Source organism: Cephus cinctus, unplaced genomic scaffold, assembly GCF_000341935.2.
Source record: "Cephus cinctus unplaced genomic scaffold, Ccin1 Ccin1_scaffold0087, whole genome shotgun sequence".
NCBI classification, from domain to species: domain Eukaryota; kingdom Metazoa; phylum Arthropoda; class Insecta; order Hymenoptera; family Cephidae; genus Cephus; species Cephus cinctus.
In genome coordinates this window covers 871,950-897,649 of record NW_014332826.1, presented here as the reverse complement: position 1 = coordinate 897,649, position 25,700 = coordinate 871,950, and the positions used below count along the sequence as shown (strand labels likewise).

At 45.0% G+C, this 25,700-nt stretch overlaps 1 protein-coding gene across 6 annotated transcripts in view; it reads right to left on the bottom strand.

The window, feature by feature from the left end:
- Positions 1-25,700, bottom strand: part of LOC107272003 (protein roadkill) — a 60,907-nt gene that overhangs the window by 15,784 nt on the left and 19,423 nt on the right. For 3 of the 6 annotated variants that reach the window (XM_015748691.2, XM_015748700.2, XM_015748725.2), the window contains exon 1: positions 5,458-6,093. The exons of 1 other annotated variant lie outside the window; for it this stretch is intronic. In XM_015748691.2, the coding sequence (XP_015604177.1) occupies positions 5,458-5,555 (98 nt within the window). In that variant the 5' untranslated portion in view covers positions 5,556-6,093. Of the gene's footprint in view, positions 1-5,457; positions 6,094-11,581; positions 11,602-19,189; positions 19,255-25,700 lie in introns of those variants that run through there. 2 more of the 6 variants (XM_025089533.1, XM_025089527.1) reach the window with 2 other exon arrangements.

The window sequence follows — 25,700 nt, the reverse complement described above, 5'->3', positions numbered from 1 at the left end:
GGGGGGGGGGGGGAGGCGGCGGCTAGGAGGAGGGATGAGAATATCACACGTGTGCGTGAACTCCTTACGTAAAATGTACGTCGTGTCCCTTGCGTCGGTATAGCTCCATTTGTATTACGAATATATACCCATAGGGACTAGGGATGAACCAATGGGAACCCAATGTGAGAATATATCCCTCGTACGGGGTAAAACATTGATGATTACCATAACACTACGGACCACCTAGTGCTTTTCGCCCTTGCTACGATTTTTCATAAGCAACCGTGCGCGTCCCTTCTCTGTGGGAAGTTTGAGCCATTAAGCCTATACCAGCGACAGTCATTTGCTCCTGGTGTCGCGTGTTAAGCGCTCCACGGAGCTTCGTATCCCAGGGAAAGGAAGTTGCCGATACATCGTGGCTGCCTAATTGGAAGAACCTTAGCGAATGGACGAGGAAAAAAAGAAAAAGATCGTTCCCGGTACAGATTGAGCTAATAAGACGGTCGTAGGGCCACCGCGTACTGGACCTCGCAAATTGGCCATGAGAGCCAAGGTCGTCCGGTATCCCACGTCCCAGGGCACTGGCCCTGCAAGACCAACCCAAGACCAGCCCGCAAGAGAGGGAACGAGGGAATTGGCGTTCCCATCTCCTCCCTTGGAAGAATAACATTGAGCCCCGGCAAAAATATATTCCCATGTGGACGTAGCTGAGGAGGGCAGAACGGGATTATGGACGGAAAATATTCATGACGAGCCAAGAGCTTCGAGAGCGACGTGGGATTGAGTCTCCGCTGCATACGGCTCTCTGTCTTTGAACTCGAGACGAGATCGATATTCGTGGGACAGTTAATCGTCCGGGTAAATAGGACCCTTCCGCCAGTAATACCAAGTGCTGTATCCTTCGAGGTCTCGCCCGTCATCCATTAATCGTAAATCAAGCGAAAGTATAGAATGGATTTTTCAATCTGTATTCCGTATTACAGAAGACGACCGTTGCTACGGATAAAGAGTGACAAAGTTAGCAGCATGGCGTAGAACGAGTATAGATATATTCGTGAAAGTTTGGAATACAACGCAGGGTGGAATGAAAGAACAGATTTGAGAAGGAAAGGAATATGGCATCTGCCTGTATAAATTTTTTCGACCTTTACGATCGGGCAGCTAAAACGACGTCCCATTCGAGGAAGAAGGGGAGAGTGGGACGACTACACTGGCAAGAACGTGGGTTTTGAATTTCGAGAAATTCCAAAGCCATTAACGTAAAGAGGGGTAGGTAGAGAGGACTGAGGGACAGGAGGAGAAAGGAAGGGAGATCGAGAGGGAGACCGGACGGACGGCCCTGTACCCTTGAAACGAAGGTTGCCACGCAGTGAGGACACCCGACCTTCCTTCCTTCCTTTGTGCTCGGCTCATTTCATTTCGCCGAGTGCACGGCGGGAGGATGGAAAAGGAGGAGCAGAAAGAGGAGGATCTGTTAGCTTCGACGTTCTCCATGATAATTCCGTTCATCGTCCACTAAGTCACGCATCGAGCACTGCGATACGTCTGCTGGCAGCTATATATAAAAGAGTATACACATAAAGGACAAATCGTATACGTACAGAATGGCACACGTGCAGCGTGTACATCCCACTTTCGCCATATAAATATTTCCGCTTGACAGCGAGGCGATCGAGATAAAAATTTCCAAAAATCGTCAGAGCCGCACGTGAGCGTACGTGCCAATGGATATCAATTGAGAAAACATAAATAACTTTCAACTCCAAGTAAAACATGCAGAGCCTTCGGCCACGCGAGAGAAATAATTATTCGCTCGTCACCCTGGATGGCATATAGTTTATTATAATTAAACGCCACTTCGTAATCGTATTTCAGGACGGTAGAAGTGAGTTGGTCAGAACGAAAATAATTCACGCACTGTGTATACATATATTGATATGACCTACGGAACGACGCGAAAACCAGGCAACGCTGTCCCCATGATTTCGGTATTATAATTAGGAACTCGTCATCGCTCTATCAATCCATCCTCTTGGACATGTACTCCTTCCAACGTATTATCGTGACGAGCACAGCGACACACACGTCCGGACAATTAACGCCGCGCCGAGAAGCACACAGGGACGATCCAATTAATTAAAAGTGTTTGCTAGCACGATACCCGCACTGTGACAAAGGCCTCCATTCAGCAGGGAATAATGGCAGTTCGAGATCGAGAGGAGAATGAAAGCAGACGTTTCGAACGCCGAGTGCATACTGTACACAATGCACTCAGAGCTATAGAAATCAAATCGATGATCATTCTAGTAATCGACGATGCGTTTATCAATCATCCGTACCAGGTACTCGCTTTGCCGATTCCTCCTACGTCGTACACCTTACGGGATTGGAAAGAGTGTTATGGCACTTTTAAGTGGAGCAGGTATAATTTCAAATGCCCGAAAAGAGTGTGCATGTACGTAATTTTGCAACGTGTGTGTAAATTTTGCACAAGCCGAACGGTTACGCGATAAATGCAGAAACAGCGATGTATCGGCAAAATACCATCGTGAATATACAAAATATAACGCGATACGTGATACCCGTATGACGAAACTGTTTTACCGACGGGAATATACCGTGCTGTTTTCTTTGTGCCAATCGGCAACGATTCCCAGTACGATAAACAAGACTCGCAACGGCGCGAATGGGAGCGAGTCAAAACATTACTGCAAACGTATGGAAAGAAATACGTGTATACGTATCGCTTAATCAGTATTCTCCGAGGCGCTATTATATCGGCGAGTCCTTACAGTCTTGTAAATAATTGGCAATACCGTCTCTTTGTATCCGAACAGAAAGTGTCCCCTTCGCTCCAGGGAGGTATAAGGTTTGTTCTTGCCGAGACGAGTACTCGAATCGTAAGCACTTTTTTTTTGTCTTAGAGAAGTCCTTTCTGCAAAGACTTTTGCCAGACATACACATTTTAATTTTTCGTTCTGCTCCGCCACGCGTTCATCTTCAAAGATCGAGATACCAAAGGGAATATCGGAGAGACGTTTCTCGAGTGGCTTCGATGCGCGCGTAACAAACAGCCTTTTCGAGTGTTCGCGGCTGCCGTAGGACTGCAGGATGTTTGTGCGACTTACGTTAGATAGGAGGAAGGAGCAGCGCCTTGGAATCGCTTGAGTTTAAATGGAAGAAAAAACAGAGAGGGAAGACGAACCCTTTTACAGAAGGAATAAGAAAGATTGAAAATATCTCTTGAACATTCGATAAATCCCGACCCGGAGGAGTTCTCCGGATGATCCGATATTAAAGTCGAAAGTCGATCCACGTTATCGAAGGACTGCAGTAGCTACGGCGGGAAATTCAACTGAGGATTTCGACGAGTGAGCCACTTTGAGTAATAATGTTTTTTTGTTTGCGTGCGAAGAGAAATTTAGCGAGACTGTTAGAACGCCTATGGAGAACAGTCCTTCCTATTATTCGTAACGAGTAAACGTGGACTTTTCGTCTGACACCGGAAGCAATGGGATTCGACGTTACACATGACCAGTTTCAAGTCCGACAATCCATTTCACGGTGACTAGACAGCTGGCATCGATTAAATGAAATGTCAAACAATTAGAAGATACGAAATATTTCATATACGTATTAAAAGACCGAGACGAAATTCACCCTTGCTCTTAAATACCTACAGGCGACAGCTGGCTACCTACTTCACATATGTCTTAGCTGTGAGAACCGAAGGTCGTGCGGCTTCCATAGGAGTGAATGTGGCATAGTGCGCAAACGCAGCGTAATCGTTCGGGCGCCGAAGAAAACAGAACCAGAACGACGAGTAGGAGGATGAGAAAAAATGCTAAGAATATACCGCTATGAAAAATAACGGATTTCGAACGGTTGGACGAAATATCCGAGAATACGAGCTTGAGAGGGATCTGTTCCGAGGGGGAAACAAAGAGAGTCGACGATTTAATTTGGAAACGAATAAATTATTTGGATTAATTCGTCTTAGCTCCCGATACACAATTTAATATTTCGCGTGTAACGTCCTAATGGCGTACCAGCCCGATAATAACGCGCGATTGAATTTTATCGTGAAATTTTATTACCGTTCGCAACGAACGACAATACGTTTCGTTTATACCGTATCAGTCGTAAACTAATTGTGACGTTTTCAATCTTTTCCTATACGCGATCGTTCGAACACGATGTCCTTTGAGATATTTGCCTCTTACTCATTATACGGCACTCTCCTCATTCTTTGTTCCGTACGTGTGCGCCTATGCTCGTATGACGATTGCCACGAATCACACTCATGAATTACGCTGGGTCAACCGAAGTAGCCTGTTTCCCATGCAATCCCGCAGAGTGATTCATCGTATCGGTTTGGTTATGCGTTTCGGAACAGGCAGAAATTATTGCAGGACTATGGAAATTGAGTATTCCATGAAGTGAATAAATGAAAGAGCCACGTACGATGACGATTCATCGACTGGATTGTAATTTGGAATTTTTGTGAGCAAGAGCGGGTGTCTTTATTTTGAAATTCAAGAAAAATTGCAAATTTTTAACGAGTCGTAGTGGATGCTGGCTCTTTTTGGTTATCCGTCAGAATCATTCCTCCTTTTCAACGAACGCGGTCGATCCCAAGTATATAACACAAAGGACCCGTTGCCTGTTAAGAGAGGGACGGAACAAAGAATCTTCAAAAGTACCGAATTTTTCTGGACTGCTTGGGAAAGCTGCCAGCTGGCTTTGAGGGATAAACGAGGACGGACACTTTTCAAGAAGAATATTTGTACGGGCGAGTATTCGATAGGAATTTTGAGGATAGTTTAGGTATGTACTTTTCTAAAGTTGATTTTACAGTGGGGCCATTAGGTTGGACGGTATATACGTGTACATTCTAAAAATGATCTTATAGGCTGGTTTTATCAGTGGCTTTGATTCTAGATTGGTATTGTGGGCCGTGTAAACGGGCCGGTGACCGGCCGTAAACTGTTAAACGAAATTAGAAATCTGGAGCGTGTATTCTCGTTAGGATAGTTGTAGCACGGTCGGAACGTTTCAGCCTCGTACGAAGCCACGATTAATTTTCTATGGTTGGAAAGAATGCTTTTGTATCGCGGACCGTTTCTGACAGGTGGACAATGGCCGGTGCTCCGGTGCAGGCGGAGAGTCGATACAACGACCTTTGTAGCTCGGTGACCTTATACGGACTAGGCTGAGGCTTTGTCGTATACGTTACAGCGAAACAAAGAAAACAAATTAAAGTTGATCGGATTAAGAATTAGAATCACTGCATATGAGAAAAGATTCAATAGGCATACTGCGACGATAAACGTCAGACATAAGGTAATCTACAGTTAAATTATCGAGAACAGTGTATCTATGTCGGGAGTGGCCTCCGTATAGGGCCCAAAATAATCGTAGGACGATCAGAAATATATCAAGGTACTCCGAAGACTGATGTTTGGGTGTACCTACCGCGCCAGCGCCATCCTGTCATGAGATAATCCAGATATCGTGGTCGGTAAGGTATCCAGATTGGCGAACAACTTGATGTTAAACCCCACTGGACACATGCACACGTATTCCGTAATTATGATAATACGAGCGTGTCATCACACAGCACTGTGCTTTCTGGGAATAATCTCGTAGATCTTGTACGTTCGCCGAATAATAACCTCTATCGCAGTGACCGGTTAATTCGGATTGCTTCGTTTGAATAAAGCACTGTCACTCGCGCGTGTTTACTGTCACGTTATGCTGACGGTGTTTAGCGACATACGAGCCCTGAGGGGAGTTCAGATGTAGGAGGTGGGATCGTATACGATAGCCAGAGGATGGATTCGACAATGAGCTGGAGTACCAGGTACGAGCTGAGAGTGTCAGGGTGCACAAACGGAGGGTTAGATAAAGGATGATGAAGAAGAGTCGGGGAGAGCGAGGAAAATAGAGAAAGGAAGAGACGGTGCAGCGTGGGGGCTCGACCTCACTACGGCAGCTTGCCACCGTCAACTGTCGTGTGCGCTAAGCGGCTCGGACGCAACTGTCGCCGAATCCGATCACCGGTCTCAATTCCGTCTCCGACCTCGATGCTAGCTCGACTGAGCCGCAGGACTGAACAGTATTTTCTCCCCACCACTCGGACGCTCGTGCGTTTCCGCAAGCTCGAGCGCTCCCTTCGACAATCTCCGGAGGACTTCGGCCCACTCGACGAGGAGATTCCCCTACTACGAATTGACTCGACCTCGTGCGGACGAGCGCGACGACTGATGGCTCCGTTTGCAGGGCCGGCGGGTGCGAGCACAGGAAATGGTGAAGCGAGGGCAGCGACGATGATGTCCTGTCCTCATGGTAGAATTCCTGGGGAAAGTATCTGCGGAGAGGTCGTGTGGGTGGATGTAGGGTCGTTAAGTTTATTCAGGAGGGGGAATCGACGATACTCCGGAATCACGAATGTTATTTATTCCGGGATCGGGCGAGAGTTGGAGACGGTGGGTCGTGTTGGTTGGTATCGAGGTTGCCACCGAAATACAGTTAGCGAATCGACACGCATTGTAGCCGGAGCTTGGACCTCGATTTTACCAGTGTGTGGAGGTGGATAAACAGAGTTGAGGTATTGCGAGCCGCTTCGCTTGTTTCTATAATGATTCCGTAATCGTTAAATTTGAGATAAGGGCGGAAGAAAGGTAAGAGGTCCGAGGTAAAAGGGTCTCCTTGAACTCTTTCCTATTAGGAATGGCCCTGAAAATCTAGTTGTTTGGTTTCGCTTGAAATTAAATTTTACCTTTCACGTTATCGAGGAATATGCTTTCTAAGAATTCTTTCGTGCGTTGCACTAACGAACGTGGATTCTGTTCGTTCTTCACGCTAATATAAATAACCGATAAAGCGGCGTACACAATACTATGTATCAGACGTAGTCGCGTGCTTTTCTTTGAATAACCCTAGTGTCGCTGTAGATCGTTGATAATTTATTTTTACAATCCCTATGCTGGGTACTCGTGCGTATAGATATACCCTCCATACCTCTTTTCGTAGCTACTTCAATTCCCTTGGACACTTTCAAGCATCACGTCGCTCCCGCTCGATTTCGATTTCTCGACTTTCCCTTCCGCGGAAAACTTAGTCACTTAATAACCGCCTCGTTAAGCAGACTCGATCCCGCTCGCGCAGCCTTAAAGTCGAATATAGTAGAGTCACCTCTGTGAATTCAAAGCCAGCGAGGACGCGTGTTTCCACGCGATATTCAGAGAACGTGCCAAACGCCTCTTTTCGTAACACGGCGATTGCTAACGACGTCAATTTTAACATCATAATGCACAACCTTCATTTTCATTATATGTCGACCTTGCGATTTAGCGCACGTTAAAATGGTCATTATCGACAGCACGAGCTCTCGTTCGCCTATTAATAGTAAATTAGCTGCTGGCGCGCTTTTACAAAGATCGTATGCGAACAGTAATTCGAGTATGATTAATCACAGGTGCTCGGACACTGCCAAGGAATTCGCCGTTAACCCATGTCCGTGTGTCACCGACACAATTCTTATTCCAACAGCAGTTAAGTTCAATGTCAAATTCGTGTCCACGGCAGTGATATCTCTCACAAAGAAATCGCTCCAATCCACAGTCTCTCGCTTCGAATGTCCCTCGACGCTCCGGCACTGACCACTGACCACATAAACTGGGCCCAAATCTATCGATTAGCCGGAAATAGGTAGAGCCAAACGCTAAACCGGTACTAAGGTTTCGCAGCCGCTCTGATCCTTCCCAGGTCGGTCATGCGTTGACCGCTGCCCTAATCCCGGCAACATCCGTTAAACAATTTTCTACCTACACACCGTGCGCAGAGGCACTTGATACAGGTCACGTAACTTTCTCAAGTTAGTAGTGGCACGAGCCAGGCGCCTGAACTGAATTAATTCGCACGGTTACGTCAGAACAGTGAGCGATTGTCCGCTCGATCGTTCAAACTGACTAAATGCCCTAGGCTGACACGAATGATCTTCGCTGCTATCATCCTTGCTCCAAGTTTGCACTGAATCGCTCGCGAGTTTAATAACAAAGATATACATATATTTTCACAAGAAATCTTCAAAGCGTTTCACCCTTACAATTTTTTAAAAAGATTTTTACTTGTACCTGCCACTCTCTATGTATCCTATCCACAGAACTGGGATATACCTGTCGCTGTACAGTCTTCTCGGTCATGAGAATTCGAAGAAAAAGCAGCCTGGCCGAGGAAATGCTTTCTTCATTATTTTCTAGAGAAAAACTCCATGTCATATATCTCTGTGCTTTTCAGATAAAATAGGCTCTGTGCTTTCACGGTCCAGCTGTGGTTGCGCCCGCCATACAAACTGGGGCGTAGCGCACGGAGAACGGCCCTCACTTCGCTACATCTCTTACTCCTACTTCACCGTCCTGGAGAACTGTATACGATTTCCCACCATCGTCAACGGTTTGTCCCCACTGCGTCCTACTCCTTGTCTATCCTTATCGTTCACGCTGTTTTCTCTCGCTCTCTCTCTTTCTTCACCACTCAATGTGCTGCATTATGTGTTATGTATGTATATACATTACGATAGTACTTTACGAGGGCAGTCATTTGGGCCGTGAATACAACTTTCGGATATTCCTCGTTGGGCCTCGTCGAGGTCAAGGGGGGACCGGGGATTTTCGAAAAAGCAAAGGGAATGGGTCTTGGCTCCTGCCAACAATCGTGTTACTCCTCGAACTAGTTACGAACAACTGGGAGAGAGAGAGAGAGAGAGAGAGAGAGAGAGAGAGAGAGAGAGAATGTGCTTTGGTAATTTTCAGAGGACCAGCCTGGTACCGGTTCTAATACTCTTGGAAATATGATACATTCCCAGTACCTGTGGGTTCGGGATTATTGATACAAATTTGATATCCTATTAGCATAATCCGATCGACGTTAGTGAATCCATTTGAAATGAGTTAACGGTTGTGCAAATGATTTTTGTGAAGTGAATACTGAAAAATGTGATTAACGCAATTTAACAGTCGCAACGATACACGTATGCTCGGATTAAGGTACTAGTTAAAATTTATAGCGCAAAGGAATTTTATCACTGTTCCATTCGCAAGAAGTCTAGGTAAAAGTCTTTTGTTCTCCATTGGATTAGAGGTATACAAGATCCCCGTCATTCGACAATCCCATTAGGCGAGGGTTGCGCAGAACCATTCATTTTGATCAAGAGCCACGTCGCAGAAGGTGTGCGTGCGAGCGTGCGCAGACTCAAGGCGAAGAAAGCCTAAGGAGCGAAGATGGAAAAGAAATAAGAAAGAAAAAGAAAAAAGTAATATCTCCCTAAATATATGCCTTGTCCCAATGCCAATGTTCCTCATAAATAATCGGTAGCAAATCTCCCGCATAAATATAACTTCCGCTTCGCAGAAACTTAAGAAGGCTTCGAGAATTTTTTCTCTTGCGTTCCGTCCTGTGGCTCAGCGCACACCCCATTGTGTATCCGTCTGGCACGGCTCCCACACTAGTCAACCCTGTACTACCCCCTGGCCCGAGTGCCAGTCAGCCATTGAAAAACTCTCGGTGTTGCTTCGCGTCGCCTCCAGCGATGCATAATAATACGTAAATCCAGATGGCGTTGGCTCGGTCCTCTAATAAACGAGGCGAGGCCAGATGATGAGGAAAAGGGAGTACTGGGGAGAGAGAGAGAGAGAGAGAGAGAGAGAGAGAGAGAGAGAGAGGGGAGAAGTGCTGAGTGGAGTCATCACGATGCAGGCATATTACAATTTACCGTGCAGCCGTGCAAGTTGAGCCAGACTGCGGTCTACTACCCCTTCACTCACTCTATTTGTACACTTTCAGACTGCACCGAGTTTCCCAATATGGTACACACTAACTCGGCTACATCGTCAGCCAGGTTGTCTGTCGATTTGCACGTGTACAGGAGTGTGTACGCGTAATGTACGATGCACGTGGCTACGACAGGATATGCACGGATAAAAGGGAGCCTGGACCAATAGCATCAGCCCTGCTGCTGTGCCGCGACAAGCAGGCATTGCCGTTAGCACCAGCGACACGAATAGCAGTGCCCACCGCTGCACATGCTTCTTAAAGCATATTAGCCTGGCTATCCTAATGGGGTTTTTTCTTATAGACTTTATAGAAGTATCGAAGGTTAAAGCGAGCGAAGAGGAGCTTTTCTTGACGGAGGAGCCTAAAAGTGTCGTAAGGCTATGGGAAACAGCTATTCAGGGTACAGTGCGGCAATAAAGCAGTACCTTGAATCTGTTGTATACTGTGTTAAAATCCACGAGTCGTGGATCACAGCGGAGAGTTTACCGATAAGTCGGCGTTGCACTTTTTACAGGCACACTCATAGAGAGCAGACTCGTGTGACAATATTTGCTCGTATGTTTGCGCTTATCCAGTGTATGAGGGCGGGTCGCATACGGTATACAGAGAGGAATTGCAGAGTATCGAAGGCCAATAACAATGACCTTTACGTTATTAATCGTTATTCACGGTCATCTCTGTTTGAGCGGAGCCTGCGAAAATATTTGCGTCTACAATGTATGCATATCGTACGTGGAAACGCAGCTTGTGTCGTGCTGGCTCGAGGCTTCGTATTACACGACGTTGTTGCTGGGGAAACCTTTTTCATATACGGCTGTTGGATTTGACGGGTCGATGAATTTAGAGAAAATCGGACAAACTGAAACGCTTGCGGATGGCTCTTAGATAGGTGAAAGCGATGTTATATGGAGACTCGAAGTCGCCGAATTGCTATTACGCGAATTGGAATTTAACGTGGAAAAAGGCTTTCGCAAAAATTCACAGTCTTTATACCGTTGTTTTGGGTTTCCGGGGGAGAAAGTTTGTGAGAAAAAAAAAAGAGAAAAAAAAGTTTCAGAAAAAGTGGGAAAACCACTTCATCCAAATTCATAAATCCAAAAGACAGTTTTTTTTTTTTTTTTTTATAAATCCAACAGTTTAGACAACAGCGTCAAGTTAGGTTAAGCGAATCGGAGAGTAATCTTTAATAATAGTAAAACCATTGTTCCCGGAATTCCTGTTTAACGTTCATCAAAATTCCCTCGAGAGATGTCGCCACTGCCAAACTAAAAATTTTCGACACCACCCACATCCACCCATCTAACGTCCTTTCTAATACAAGCGAGTTTCATAAGAAGCGTTATCTGCCTCGATCCCGATTAGATAAGGATGAATGGTTTTAAAGGTAAATTCGCGTTACCCGTAATAATTTTCTTTCTCAACACCAATAAGACCACCCAAATCCCACTGGTCGTACGAGCCAAAGAGAAGTCTAAGGATCTCGCACACTCTCCAGGAACTCGATCGAGATCCACAGGCCATTTAAAGTGTTTCTGCCGAGGTTCCAAAATTGTCACGCTCAACCTTCGCGTGCGTGGGCTAAGGACTCTCGGTACAGAGAAAACTTTATCGAGCCGTAACCTCCCGAGAGATACGTTATAGAAATTTCACATACACCCTCTCCGTGTGCTCAGTCCCACTGTGATCCACCGTATTTTCCATATACGTCTACGCTCCCCGTGTAACGGCAGCTTAAGGAGAGAACGTCCTAAAATTAGCCTACCTTATCCTGTCCTCTGGACCATTCAAAGGCACCTCCATAGCTACACTAGCTCGGTTGAATTTCAGTAAACGACTGTTCAATGCATACAAGGCGACGCCGCTACTCGCATCAAGGGCACAAAGTCATTCGAACGTTACGCAACTCGACATTGAACCTTCTACGCAGACAAGAGTACCACGTAACGATATTCTACCTGCGTCAAAGTGAACAGAGAGCACTCGCTTGTTATTCGCTATAAGATAAGTCAGTACGGTTTCCCTATAGCGCGGCAATGTAAACTAAACCCCTTACTGTCCACTCTCTAAAAGACCGCGAGGGTCCTTGCTCTGGTTAGCGTCCTTGCGCAGGACATGTATCCGGGTACCAGAATTATACTAGGTGTCCATGTAATAAAGAGGTACGTATATACGTATACTCAGTTTTAGTTTTCGACCAAGTCGTTCCAGTTTGGTAACTTCACACAGAGTATAGAAAGTGCTGCGCTTGTACCTCCCCCTTACCTCCTCCTCGCCGCCTCTTCCTACCATGGCGAAGCAGAAGCACTGCCACCGATGGTGCTCCTCATCGCCAAGTGGTAGTGGCGCTGCTACGCGATAGTGGTATTGGTAGAGGTTACGTGGAGGTGATTGTGTTAGGGCGAGCGACGAGGAGTGGAATGGAGGGTTCAGGCGAGGTCAGGTCACGGGACGAGCGACTATTCGGTCGATACGAACCTACCTACCTACTATGTGCTATGACCATAGCGCACCCTGTCACACCATAGCTTGGATACACGTGTAGCACTATGTATAGTGTAACCACGAAACAAGCTCATTCGCTGGAGCGTAATCGTTGCAATTACGGGTGACATTATTTTCGGCAGGAGGCCACTGATCAAGAGGATCGATCGTGTTCAGTTTCTAGCTTGGGTGCGAATCCGTTCCGAACGGACTGAACTTTGTGCTTCGTTCTTTATTGGATCGGATATATAGAACTTATCATAGGATTTCGACCTTTCCTTCTGAGACACGGTGATTCTCCGTGTAACTTCTTTCCGGGTTGCCGTGATTCACTTCTCTTCGCTTGTATTAAGATTCCACTAAGGAAAACTATGAGCAGCATTACTGGGGACTTGCTCGTGCCTACACGTAATTGCTCGCTGAAAATTGGACGCCGTCCAAGAAGAACGCGTGGCGTCGAAAGGGAGTTTTATCAAATGTAAATAATCGCACTTTGGCATCTGGCTGCACTTACATGCGCTTGCAGTGTGCGGTTGCAGTGTGACGTATCAGTAGGAGATACGGTGTTAATAATGGTACGATGGAGCTATAACCATAAGATTGTCTTTCTCTCTCTTCCATTTGTGGTAATCATACGAAAGTAGAAAATTTCAGGGATTTTACGTTATCATTGATAAGCTGATTGATAATGAAACAAATTATATAATTTATGCAATTTTCAAATTTGTCAAATATCTTCATACAGAACGTAGCTCTGTAATTTCTCTCTCTCTCTCTCTCTCTCTATGATGGAAAACAGAGAGCAAGATCTTACAGTGAACGGTCTTCAGCCATTGGGAAAGCTAAAATGGTACAGTGAAATTGAGAGCAGACCGAATATCTACCAGTGTGGAGTTTCGTATCGCACGACGAGATATCCCCAAGAGCGACACGTGATTGGACAAAAGGATACTCATGTGTGCACCTAGCATACGTGAATAAGTAGGCTGGTCGAGCGTGAAATAGAGGACTGATCTACATTGGAGTATCTAAGCGCATTAATCCTATTAGAGATCGACCCACCTACTAGACATATAAAATAGAAAATTAATCTACGTGTCAAAGTTTATTGGTTTAACTGTGTGAAATACATATTTACCCGATGGATAAGATCATCCGTCAGCGATCAATCCCGTATCTAAAAGCTTTAAGCCAGATCTCGTTAAAGGTGAATTCGTCAGTACACGGTGCAAGCTCAGAAACGTTCCTAGCTGTTTCAACGCGGCGATTTGCACTTTGTAACAGCCCGTGAACAAAAAATCAATGAAATCCATCGGAGCGCCTTATCGGAGTATCGTATGACTATCTTTCGATGGGGAGCAACAGATCCTATAATATCCGTGATAATCAAGTCAAAGTCGAGATGGAGATCCGATACGGGCCTCGCTCAACTCGGTCAAGGCAGAAGAGTCCTAGTGGCTCGTAAGTAGGTATCCAACTTTGTTACCGTAGGTGTCACGTCAAGTACCCGTGTTTAGATCGTCCTCGAGGGTGGTCACGGATCTTCGAATCGTTAGATTCACAACTGGAGTGCCAATGACACTGGGTGATTGTAATTTAATGATTTCCTAGGGGCCGGCATCTATATTGGACGCTGTTCGTATACATTAAAAAAGAATAATTGCAACGTATCGATCGATCATTGACATTCCAGACAGGGACGTTTCCTTTGTGATAAAAACGGGGTCGATTGCGACGATTCTCGGGGCCGCGGAGACCGGCGATCGCCGGCACAAATACGCTTATGTTGGTAGTGGCTCGGGTAGACGGTTTACCGATACCTTGATTTATAAGCTCGATATCGAAAGTAAAACGATACCGATTCGTCGCCTTGAGTCGGCGCGCTCCAAATTGCACGCTCCGACTCTCCGTTAAACGAGTTATTGGTTTCGAGAGTCGTACCGTAACTTCGCGCTCGACTCTTTGTCCAGCCGAAGAAAGTTCCCTCAGTGAAATCCGGTTGTACTTTGCGAATCGTTAGAGCAGTTACGACGGGTCATCTAAAAAAAAAAGTACGGCTACGAATGATCAGTTCGATGACCTCTGACACAGTTTCATAAATTTTATTTACATCATTTGAATAATTTGAATGACGAATCATACTTCCTCTATTTTCACTAAAGGCGACGCGTAACCTTTATACGTTATTTGCGCTGTTAACCTCGATGTAGAAATTACGAAGGGGCTTCAAAGTACTTACATGTTAATTGTGAAGATAATTAAAAAATCATATTGACAATTTTCATTAAACATTATTTATCCCGGCTACACAGGACAGTAAGTGAGATTAATTATAAATTTGAAAAGCGTCATCCCAGCACCACGCTGTCATCCGCAGAACCCATAAGAGTAAGAGATACAACAAGTGAAATTAGACATTGTGCTATCGAAACGCGCAGATATATGGTTTAACCGTAAGGTATAGCCGACGGTATAGCCGACGGTATAGCCGACGGGATGGCTTATTGTATGCGAAAAAGAAGAGAAGTCCAGGGGGCGCAGACTCGTTGACCTTGCGCCCAACGTCCACGTGACTACTTGAAGCGGAGAAAATGAGAATCTGCACGTGTAGAAAATCATTGCCGTTTTGCCCACTTACTCCGCTCACTTGGAGCTCATCTACCCTAGACTTCCCTGCATCGGCTGTATTTGACGTCAATGCCATACACCGAATATATCCAATCGATTCCACTCGATGGATTTCCTTGGTAAACTCAAAAGCCTTGGCCGTTGCTCAATTAATTTCTCTGATTGTGAGATTGCTGACTTTTCCTACGAAAGATTACATATCAGGCATTATGATCGAGTGTTTTCAACTTCTAAGCTAAGCTAGGCTAATTGACCAAGGCAAAGAAACGAGTACAGAGCGTTCCGTTCGACGCGACATTAGGTCCTGCGGACGCGTCGGAGAGAGCGCAGGGGTGAATAGCGAGAAGAGGTTAATACGTTCGGGTGGCGAGGAGACGAAAGGAGAGGGCAAAAGAGGGAGATCTGGTTTATAGGTAGGAAAGCAAAGTGCGCAGGACTCCAGAAGGATTTCGATCCTCTTTAAGGGGAGTTTGGACAGACTATTTCCCGGAAGGGGAATCCTTGAGAAATAAGAACGCTTAGAAGATCACTCTCGACCCTCTTCCATTTCTAAAGCTGGGAAGCCATCTTTGTACACATACATAGTCACTTCCTCCAATTTATTATTGTCGGCCTTGAGGGTGCTTGTAAAATCTATCGCTAGCGAATTTCAAGTACGTGGTCCTATCGCATTCTTGGAGTATTCCAAGTCTTACGATATCAAACGAATTAATCGTGACGGATCCGTGGCATGAGACCCTCAAAAAATCATCCTTGATCTCGAAATCGATCGTACGCGATAGTTCTTCTTGTGGTGTGATTCTCTAAAATTTTTTTATATTGAAAAAAAGGGTTAACAATAAGACTCATATATGTTTCAGTACGTAGCAGATTTACCCAGAAGAACGCACAGCACGTGCGTCTCAGTTTCGAGTTTGCTATGCGGAAGCGAAGTACTCGCGGATCAATGATCTACCCTCCCGGTACCTACCACGATTCTACCCCATGACTGCTCGTCCTCCCATATTTCACAAGACCCAAACCCCGCCTATCCACTCGTTGGCTGCCTACCCCGAGGTAGAGGTGGAGTATTCGAAAACTGAGAGGGTGCCACAGGAGGGTTATAACTTTATGATGACGTAAGAGGAGCGAGGGAGATTTAATATATCTTTTTGAGGGTCGAGTAAGTAAAGATCACAATCGTCGTTACTTCAGACAGAAATTCCCAGTTGAATGGCCAAACGGATTTCCTTCTACAGGGAGCGCATTATGGACACCCTCGTTATACATATTGCAAGACCTTTTAACGAGGTGCCAATACCGGCATGTTTTCAATTGAGCGACGAAAAATTCTATTAGGATACGCGCAATGTATATTTCGTTCGATGCGATAGACGTGAGAACGATTCGCCAACGTGTAAGCCCTTTGCCGTATACTCCTCAATACCGGTCAAGGTGTCTGAACGAGGTTGCACCTTGCACTTGGAGGACTACTTGCTTCGGTTTAATTTGTGGGAGAATTTACGTGAAACAATAAAGCATAGCGACTGGTGCCTTCGGAAGAAACGTTCGACGGGAACGCGATCTGAAACTTCGGCGCGAGTCCCAGGAGAGGGACGTTCGAGAAATCGCGAGAGGGATAAGGTATGAGAAAAAGGGAGGTGAATTATTATGGGACTCGGCGAGGCTCAACCGGAGCGACGTGAAGTCGCGAGAGTGAAGTTTCCTGTCTTCTACCGTCTCGTAGAATCGAAGCCAAGGGCGTATCGAGTTCGCGAGGTTTTGATCGCCATTGGGCCTGACTATCGCGTCGAGACAGACTCTCTTTTTCGGTAGCGAGGTTATACTCTTTGAAGATTTATAAAAATCAAGGATACCTCATCGGCGGGATGTAATATACTTTTTAATCTTTTCGACGCTGCAGATGTCCGAGATAACGGAGTGTGACGTATGCCTTGTGTTATCTTATCGAGCATACGTAAGGTGCGAGTGGCAAGGTTACGTTATTACGGCGACAGCTGCTAGTGAAAGATTCTTCGTTTTCCGTACGACCAGTGAAATATCCCGGAACGAGAAAAGAAAAAAAAAAAAAAGAAAAAAGAAAATCGAGTTTATTATTTGTTCTCGCAAATCTCGAGATTTCGCAAGCACAGTTATTTCGGTATTGATCCACAACGGACATGCGTTGGAGACTCTGACGCAAGAGATTCTCGGTATACGAGACAAGGGAGAAACTGCGTTCCGAGATCTTTGAAAGATCAAACCGAGAAACTGTCGGGCCGATCCGAAAGCGGAGAAAGCACGCCCGTTCTGTCGTATCTGACACAATCGTACGAGAGAGCAGCAATTTAGGCCGGATTCAAATTTAAAAGGTGTCTGAATCACGGAGCATGAACTCGCTCCGGAAAGCCGTCGACTCCGTTCGGACAATCGTGTCGCACACCCGACAAAGACACGTATATAAATACAGGCGTGTACTTAAAAGATTCACGAAACAAACGACCGAGGTCCTCGACTGGTCAAAGAGCTCGAGAGAGAGAGAGAGAGAGAGAGGCTGAAAGACCTCTGCGAGAGCTTCAAAGACTCATTAGAATTGACGTATGATTATTCTTAACGATTGTCGTGGATCGCGGCAGGGGAGGTGGACCGGAAACGTTGGAGGTCAAGCTAGGGTTACGGCGTGGGCTTGGCGCGTGGAATGGAGTAGTGAGAGGTGCACAGGGCGTCCTCGCTGCTTGTTTTACTCGTCCTAGACGACCTCACCGTCTAAAATAACCATTTCGATAGTCGTCCCCGAGCCGGTGCTCGCCATTGTGCGATGGATTCTCTTAGTTACGTAAGCGAGTATAATCCAGGAACAAGGCAACCGTCGAAGCGCAAGTTACGCTGCTTCTCGAATCGATGGGCTCGACATCGGAAGCTTCTGTTCCCGAGGAAGCCGAATTATCGAGGAACGCGAGTGGACGACAAAGGAACCTTCGCTTCCTCCATGCTAGACCTCCCCTCTTATCGTTCTTATCGCCCCTATCGCATTTACCGTGCCTGTTCCCGGTATATTGATTCTCTTACACTTATCCGTCCACGCGTATATACCTAGAATACCATTCGCGTTTCGAAGGGTCAGATAGGTCCGGAAGTTGACACTGAAGAAATGTTTCCTGGACGATCCAAAGGATATATCAACAGGTAACACCTACGAAGACCCATAACTTAAAAATTGACCTCAGCCATTGATACCGAATACTTTGCCTCGAATAATTATTCCAATTGATAATATCACAGTGCGGATTTTCGCGATCCTTAGGACACTGCCGATAGGCAGCAGTGCCACTCGACGTAGTGACCAAGGTTAGCCAGTGACGACAAAAGCAATGCGCATGCAAGGCTTCCCGAGAATAAATTAGAACCTGGTGTGACTTCGATCGGATCGCTCCATCTGTCTGTACTATGGGCACACAGCAGTGATAGGAGTTCCCGTGTTACGATTTCGTGTTAAATAATTACGAAAATAAAAGTATACAGTAAGATACGGTTGATGGTATAGGGATATTAGATCTCATCCGTAACGTCAAACTGTTTGGTAGTAAACGATCGGACGCCAAGCGATACATACGTTATGGGCGGGTACGCGTGATTCGAATTATATCAGCCTACGTACATATGTGATATCGTGTCAGCTGCGATATCTTTATGTAACCGAGGACGCGTGATGTCATTTTTGCATATTTACAATAGACACATGGACTGCTTACGTTACGGAACAAATTGCTGAATTCATACAGTATACACCCACTACACGTATTTACGAGAAGCTGTCGGAGGAGATATTTACGATATGATGGTATTACTAATAATATGAATCCTATACTCGTTTCTTGTATGACTGTACGATAAACTGAGGTAGAGCTATAAGCGAACCAGATGGACTCCACGTGAGAAGAGGACAAAACGTGCTTCTGGTTTAAAGAAAAGGCCGCTACGCACTTCGGCGGACGGCGCACGTGCATCTGGAATGACTATCTCGTTGACCAAGCGCACGAGATACATACAGTGAGACGTAAATATAAAAGTCCAGGTATTGCAATTGAAATCCGAAAATTCAGTTCCTTCTTGCCGAAGCGCGACGCGACACCACGTGCTTTCGTTGAATGCTACTGTGGTCCGTTGGCTATAATTGCTGATTGGTCGCTGGACGTGGAATAGGGAAACATGAAGCGTGGTGGGGGATGATTGGTAATTAAATTTATTAATTTTTTTTATTATATCGAATAGCTTTACTCACTTGGGCACATAGCTCTTTCTGAGCCAATCACGCCTGGCGATGGCTCAGCAAAGGGACATCTGTAATCAGAAAAAAATAAGAGGATGCCATTATTACTTATCAGGAAAGTCGGATGTACAAATAATCGGGGGAAAAACGGCAAAGGAAACCACAACTGGGGAAAAAACCTTATCGTGTTAAGTTTTAACTCAGAAGTCCTTGTGTGACGATAATTAGATCTCAAGAGGAAAGCTGAAGTTGGATGTGAAATGAGTGACGTATGGCCATTCGGCTGTTTGGTATTCTGAAATAACGTGGCGACAAGTGACGATTGTTAATAAACGTCTTATGATACGTCGCTCGAGCCGTGGATACGGGAATCGCTACGCGTAAGGAAATAATTGTATTTTTATTATTTATCATATATTATTTAATCAATATATGTAAATAAATCGTTCATATATTTATTGACTCTCGAATGCACACAAATTTTTATTGCATCCACGTAATGCAGTTAGCTCGAGTATCTGGTATAACCTAACCTAACAATATTCATGAACCGTGCAGTTTTGTTTCCTCGTACAACGTATACGTATCTATACAGGTCCTGTGCCGTTTAATTACCTGCGCAAACTCTGGCGAGCGAGTACGCGAACCTTTTGCGTTATTGACGCAGAAGAAGGAACGTGTCGCTTCCATTAACAGTTTCGCGCAACGGCGTGGCGCTCGAAATAAGAAAAGTTGAAATAGAGTGCGAGAGGAAAGTAAAGCGATTCAAACATGGGCGTGCGGTGAAAACACACTACTCTGCTGCTGGTGAAAATAGCGAGTGCGGGCATCGGTTCGAGGTAGGTATAAAAAGAACAGCCAATTTGAAAGTTCTCTCTTGCCGTTTGCCGCGCTGATTTTCACTCTGCCCTGTGAGGCGGCAGTGTTATACTATTATTATTGTTATTATCGAAAGTGCCCGCTTACAATGAACTGAAATTCCGCTCGAGTGATTCCTTCTGGAAAATTTGTTTGAATTGCTTTGAAAAGGTCCAGGAGGCACCTTTTGGTACCTAACCCTTTCTTTTAGTAGGTTCTATATACCGTACCCTTCCGGTATATACTATACGTATAAGTTAAAAACGTCAATTAAGAAATTTTCTAAAAGCACTCTTAATTCTGCCTAAGGTAAACTTTGGCCTCTTTTACAGGCGGTATTGGGTTTTCTTTTTATAGCACTTTCCATTTTTCCAGCAAATTTAACAAACGGTTCTTGTCATTGTATGAGGTTCCGACGAATTAGGAACATTTTTATAGGGTTGTCAATACTATGGGAATCGGTTGGGTCGGATGGATAAAAAGGAAATGACACGCAGAGGACATTTACGTCGCCAGACGATTGTCTCCCACGTTGCTATATGTCACGTATAAGATATCAAGAGTTTACTTGGGTACTAAGGCAGATTACAGGTTAAATCGCAGGGAATCGCTTAGCTGATAAGATTTCGGATGGCTTAAAGGTCTTTTCAGATAAATGCTATAAGATTCACCTTGATGTTCCTTTCATGAAAAAAAAAAAATCCTATATTTACATCAACATCCTATTCTTGATTTGAATTTCGCGGCATTCAACATCCGCGAAAGTATCCCTACCACTTCATTACTTATATATTCGAGTAGCAGTCAGACTGCGAGTTGGCCGAGTTCAGTTCTTCGAGAGGAAGGAAAAGAAAAAAAAACTTGGCTCGGTCGTTGAACAAACTGAAAGGGTGGACTGCGGAAGATTTATCGTGTCGGTTGGCTGGTTAGCTAATTAGAAATCAATAAGTTGCAAGGTCAACCAGGTAAAAGATACGACATTCCACAAGAACCTATATCCAAAGCATTCGAAGAGTTTGAAAATTGTTGTGCTCAGCTCAGACAACCGGGGCAACGCGAACTACGATTTTGTTCGTCAGGTGCTCGAAGCTTCATTGACTAGAGCGGCACTAGAACGTGTAAAAGGGGGCTCGTCCCTGCGCGGGTCGGTCAGGTCGATGGGCAGGGTTAGAATATTAGAAAGGGAAGAACTAACAAGGGAAAGAAAGGCAAGGGGTCACAGGCAGAGGCCATAGGGGCTAGATAGAGACCTGAATACTATACTGGATGTCGGACGGAGGACAGGGAGAGAAGGCAGGGGGAGTCGATTTGGACAGCGACGGCCCTGAGCCACTTGCGACAGTAGGTCAGCTCTCTTCACCTCACTTCGCCTCGTTTTCGAGCCTCCATTATGCCACACTGCTCGGCACTCCAGACGACCACACGCTTTAGTCTACATTCGTTATTATACGCGCCGAGAACATTGCATTTCCAAGCGTCTGCCTTTGATATATACCCTGCGCCTTGGAAGTGACGTTAATCAGCCAACGGGAGACTCCTGAACTAGACCAAGCTAACAGGGCTTAAAAAGTTAGCAATATCAACTCACGAGGAGTATGAAGGAATACATTTATTTCAATGTTAAAACTGAAGTTATTTTACGAATGTCCCATTTCAATGGCGGATCTTTCGGTTCGCCCTTATCGGGAACTTTTTGTAAGTGAAACTTTTGAGTCTAGATGTTTATGTCGTAGGAGGTCGAACAGGGGTATCAGATTTTCGATCTAGCATTGAAAAGCTCAGAGGCCTTGGTACAGTACATTTTAAGTACAGTAGGAGGGACCTTATTTTCTCGTTGAAGTCGCACCTTAAGACAGGTAGGTTAGGTTAGGTAGGTGTGTACGAGAGTATTATAGAGACGGAACGTGGAAGGGAAACGTCTGAGTGGAAACAAAGCAGAAAGCGTGGCTGCCAGAAGAAAGTGTTTGCCGTGGTAAATAAAGAACGCGCTACATCACGTCGGAATTGGTTGGCAGTTGGCAGGTGAGATCTGCTTGATATTCCATCCTCGTGTCGCGTTATTAACAGCTAGCACGATCTGCCATTTCGTATGATCGATGCATATCCCAAAAAGCCCTATTCGGTAATGGCCTCATGCGGAACAGAATACGGACATAATGGCACGATGAGTACCTACTTGTAGAAGTTAATAGACCGTGCGAAATTCTCGGCGATAATTCAATCCGAAGTCTTGGATTATGGAGATTTAAACGGTGCGATGCGCCACTAATAAATTTTATGCGTTTATGGTGGCTTTTCAAAAACTGATAATGGTGTCATGGAAAACTCCAAAATCTCACGAGGCATCCTTACAGCCTAATGTATTTTATACACCCACGCTCGCCGTAGATTTCTAAGTACAATATTAATAGAGATACGGAAATATTTTACTAGTATTTCCGCGCATAAGAGAAAGTAAAAAAATTGGCTTGTCACGAGATGTAATTTTTTTGGTTCTTTTTTTTTTTTATCTATATATGATAAATATCACGAGCCACGTCGTTTTTCCATAATCGACAATGTGAATGGATAAGATCGGAAAAAATACTCGATTTAAATATCCATTGATCAGTCTGGGTTTCCCCTGGTAAAGAAACTAAATACACAAAACAGACGTAACGTAATTTTTCATTGATCTGGAAGCACGCTTTAAATAGGGATAAATTATCCTTATCTTCAGTTATCCTCCTGCAGTTATCTATCAGCATGATATAGGCATAATTGTAGATATATATTTATGCCTTACCTACTAGCAAACACCAGACCCATTACTTACATACATATCAATTAAACGTTCGTGGGTGTCGCTACATGACAAATGACACGCTTCGAACTCGAGCAAAATTACGATCTACTAATTGCACGATGTAAATTAATCTTCGATGCTCCATAGAGTACTGGATCACTATAAAGGTTGACCACGATGATCGAGGTTTAAAAATAAAGTTAACGGAAAGCGACACATGAAATTATCTCATACGTAAATACATACGCGTACGTATATACCATAAACAGGGTGATTCACAAAGAGCGTTAAATTCTAATGTCACGCTAAGATACCAATAGGAATCGATGAAAATACAGGAATGTCAAAAATATACAAATTTTGGGAATGTAAATGGTATGGAGTAAAACGATATGAATTTTTATATAAAAATCGTTAAATTTTTACGGATTCGATTAACCACAATCGGAACGATTTATTTCAAAGAGGTGCAGGGAGATAGAATTAATCTCATGTAATTTGATTGGCCGTTATTCTACGGCGTCGATGATACAACGAAACGCAATCCAGTTCTGATCGAAAGGTCAGGGCAGCTCGCGAAAGAAAGGAACGATTGTCCGCATGCGCTTGGAACGAAGGTAAAGAAGCGGAATGAAGCGATTTGTAGATCGAACCTAAATCAATAGATCGTCTTTTAGCTTACAGAAAGGATTTACCGTCAACCTCAATCCTCAACGTCAATTCCGTGAGATTAGCAGCGCCTTTTCTCTCCCACCTGATTAACCTTAATACTGGGTCGGCCAGGTGGCATCGATCATTGATCAAGTCCCTGTCTTCGATCCAGAACGAAATGGCCAATGTTCATTGATCTCGATTGGATCATATACTTTCTCCAAGAGGATTGAGGCGGTTTCATTAGACTTATCAGATATTTCATACGCTATTAGGATCCTGCTGTATTTGTTTCTTTGATCGCTTCGAGTACCGATAACGTTCCGCCACGGTATGTGGGAACGTGAACTTGTTATGGCATTCATTGTGGACGTGGTGATTCACGCTGGCAGCAGATGACTACAGGAATGCCGGAATGCGGAATGTGGAATCCATTCCGGCCACGGAACGGATTAGCATTGTACGTTTAGGATTCCATGAGGCTGATACGATGGGTGGCAGATGGAATAAGAAGAAGGGAGGATCCCACCTCAGATTCCTTCATCTTCTCTCGCGGCTCTGTGCCGTTGGATTCGGCAAAGTCAGACAGGGAGTGTGGCTCAAGGGTGGCAGATGCGAGGGAAACGACGCGGAGGGTTATATCCAGGGTTGCCAATTGCGATAACTCATTTTCAGGTTTGCGTTTCTTTTTCTTTTTTTTTTTTTTTTTCTAGTTCTTCGAGCGACGAGGACAATGACGGAGGATGCTTGTTTTTCTCCTGATGCTCTTACGAGGGGGCGGGTAGTTTATCCAGTTACCTAGAAATTCACAGTGCTCTCGACAAATTGAAATCGAATGAGTTCCTCGAACGGAGACGGTTTTGTAAATTGAATTGAAAAACTCCCGAGAAGTGTATACGAGAAATGATTATATCGAGTATTCGAGTTGGCCTGTTATCGTACAGACTCCGAACCAAGTTGACGTCGACACACAGGGAGGCTGAAGTCTACGAGGGTGCAAGGGACAAGTTTGAATGAGAAAAGAGGGACATTCGAAAAGTTGCTAAGGATGAGAAACGGTAAGTTGGGAACACCGGTGCGTTTCAGGCTTCCAGGCTTCCAGGCTTCAGGCTCTCCAGCCCTGAAGTGAAATGAATGAATAGCGCCGCTTTGGGGGCTCTCGAATGCGAGGCTGCCGTTTCGATGGGGTATAAGGACGGTGCCATGGCGAGCGAGGGTGAGAGGATGTTAAATGAACGAGGGGTCGGAGAACGTTCAGAAGGGACCCAGGGAGAATCGGAAACCATCTTAGAGGGGCTAAACTCCCTCGACGAGGTCGACCGAGGGATCCCAGGGACTGGTCAATGGGGCTCATCGGTTCCCTCTCTGCAAGCATTGATTTTTATATTCCCTATAGCCATTGTCCTGCCAAACATATGGCCACCCCTTTGTCCGTAATACTTCTCCTTGTAATCATCAGTCCTCTTTGCGTATCGACGGATGAGGTCTTCCGGTCCAATTAAAGCGCACGTTCTCAGCGATAACGTTACGATCAAGATCTCCTTGGTGTTTACGTGTACTTCGAATGAGCAGCTACGACAGAGCTGCGAACCGAGTTCGTCCACATAGGCGCCATAGAGAGCACGAATCAGTTTTTTTTTCAGCCTACGACGATATATATATATATATATAGTATATACACGTATAATAAAACCTCGAGAGTCCTATCAACAATACGCGAAACGTTTATGCCAAGATTTCTCAATATTCATTTCTAAGCCGATTTCACGGCTTTCACGAATCTCACCGGGTTTGTTTAGCCACTATTTTATACGGCTACTTCGTTAACCGAGCGCGGTTCTCGCTTTCGCGATCGAAAGGTTCACAAAAGTCCAACTCTGACAAGTCGGAGCGAGGCGGGCAGCGGCAGGCTTTCCATTTGTAACCCGGGTAACTATGCCAGGGACTGCCGAGCAAGAAGGTATTATAATACAGCTGCAGCCACGGTTTGGTTCGAGTAAAAGTATATGGTTGCCTCGTAAGCGGGTTCACCATGTCGCTTTCACTCCCTGCGCCATGTCGAGGGCTTGGCTAGACATACAATCCTATCGTTACGATAACCGAGCCTGGGCTTTCTGACGAACGAATCCACACCGGACGCTGACAGTGTTCAGTACTATTTTTTTCGTCAAAGACGACACCCACGAGAGAAAGTGAAAGATACCACACATAAGTGGAATAATAATTCTC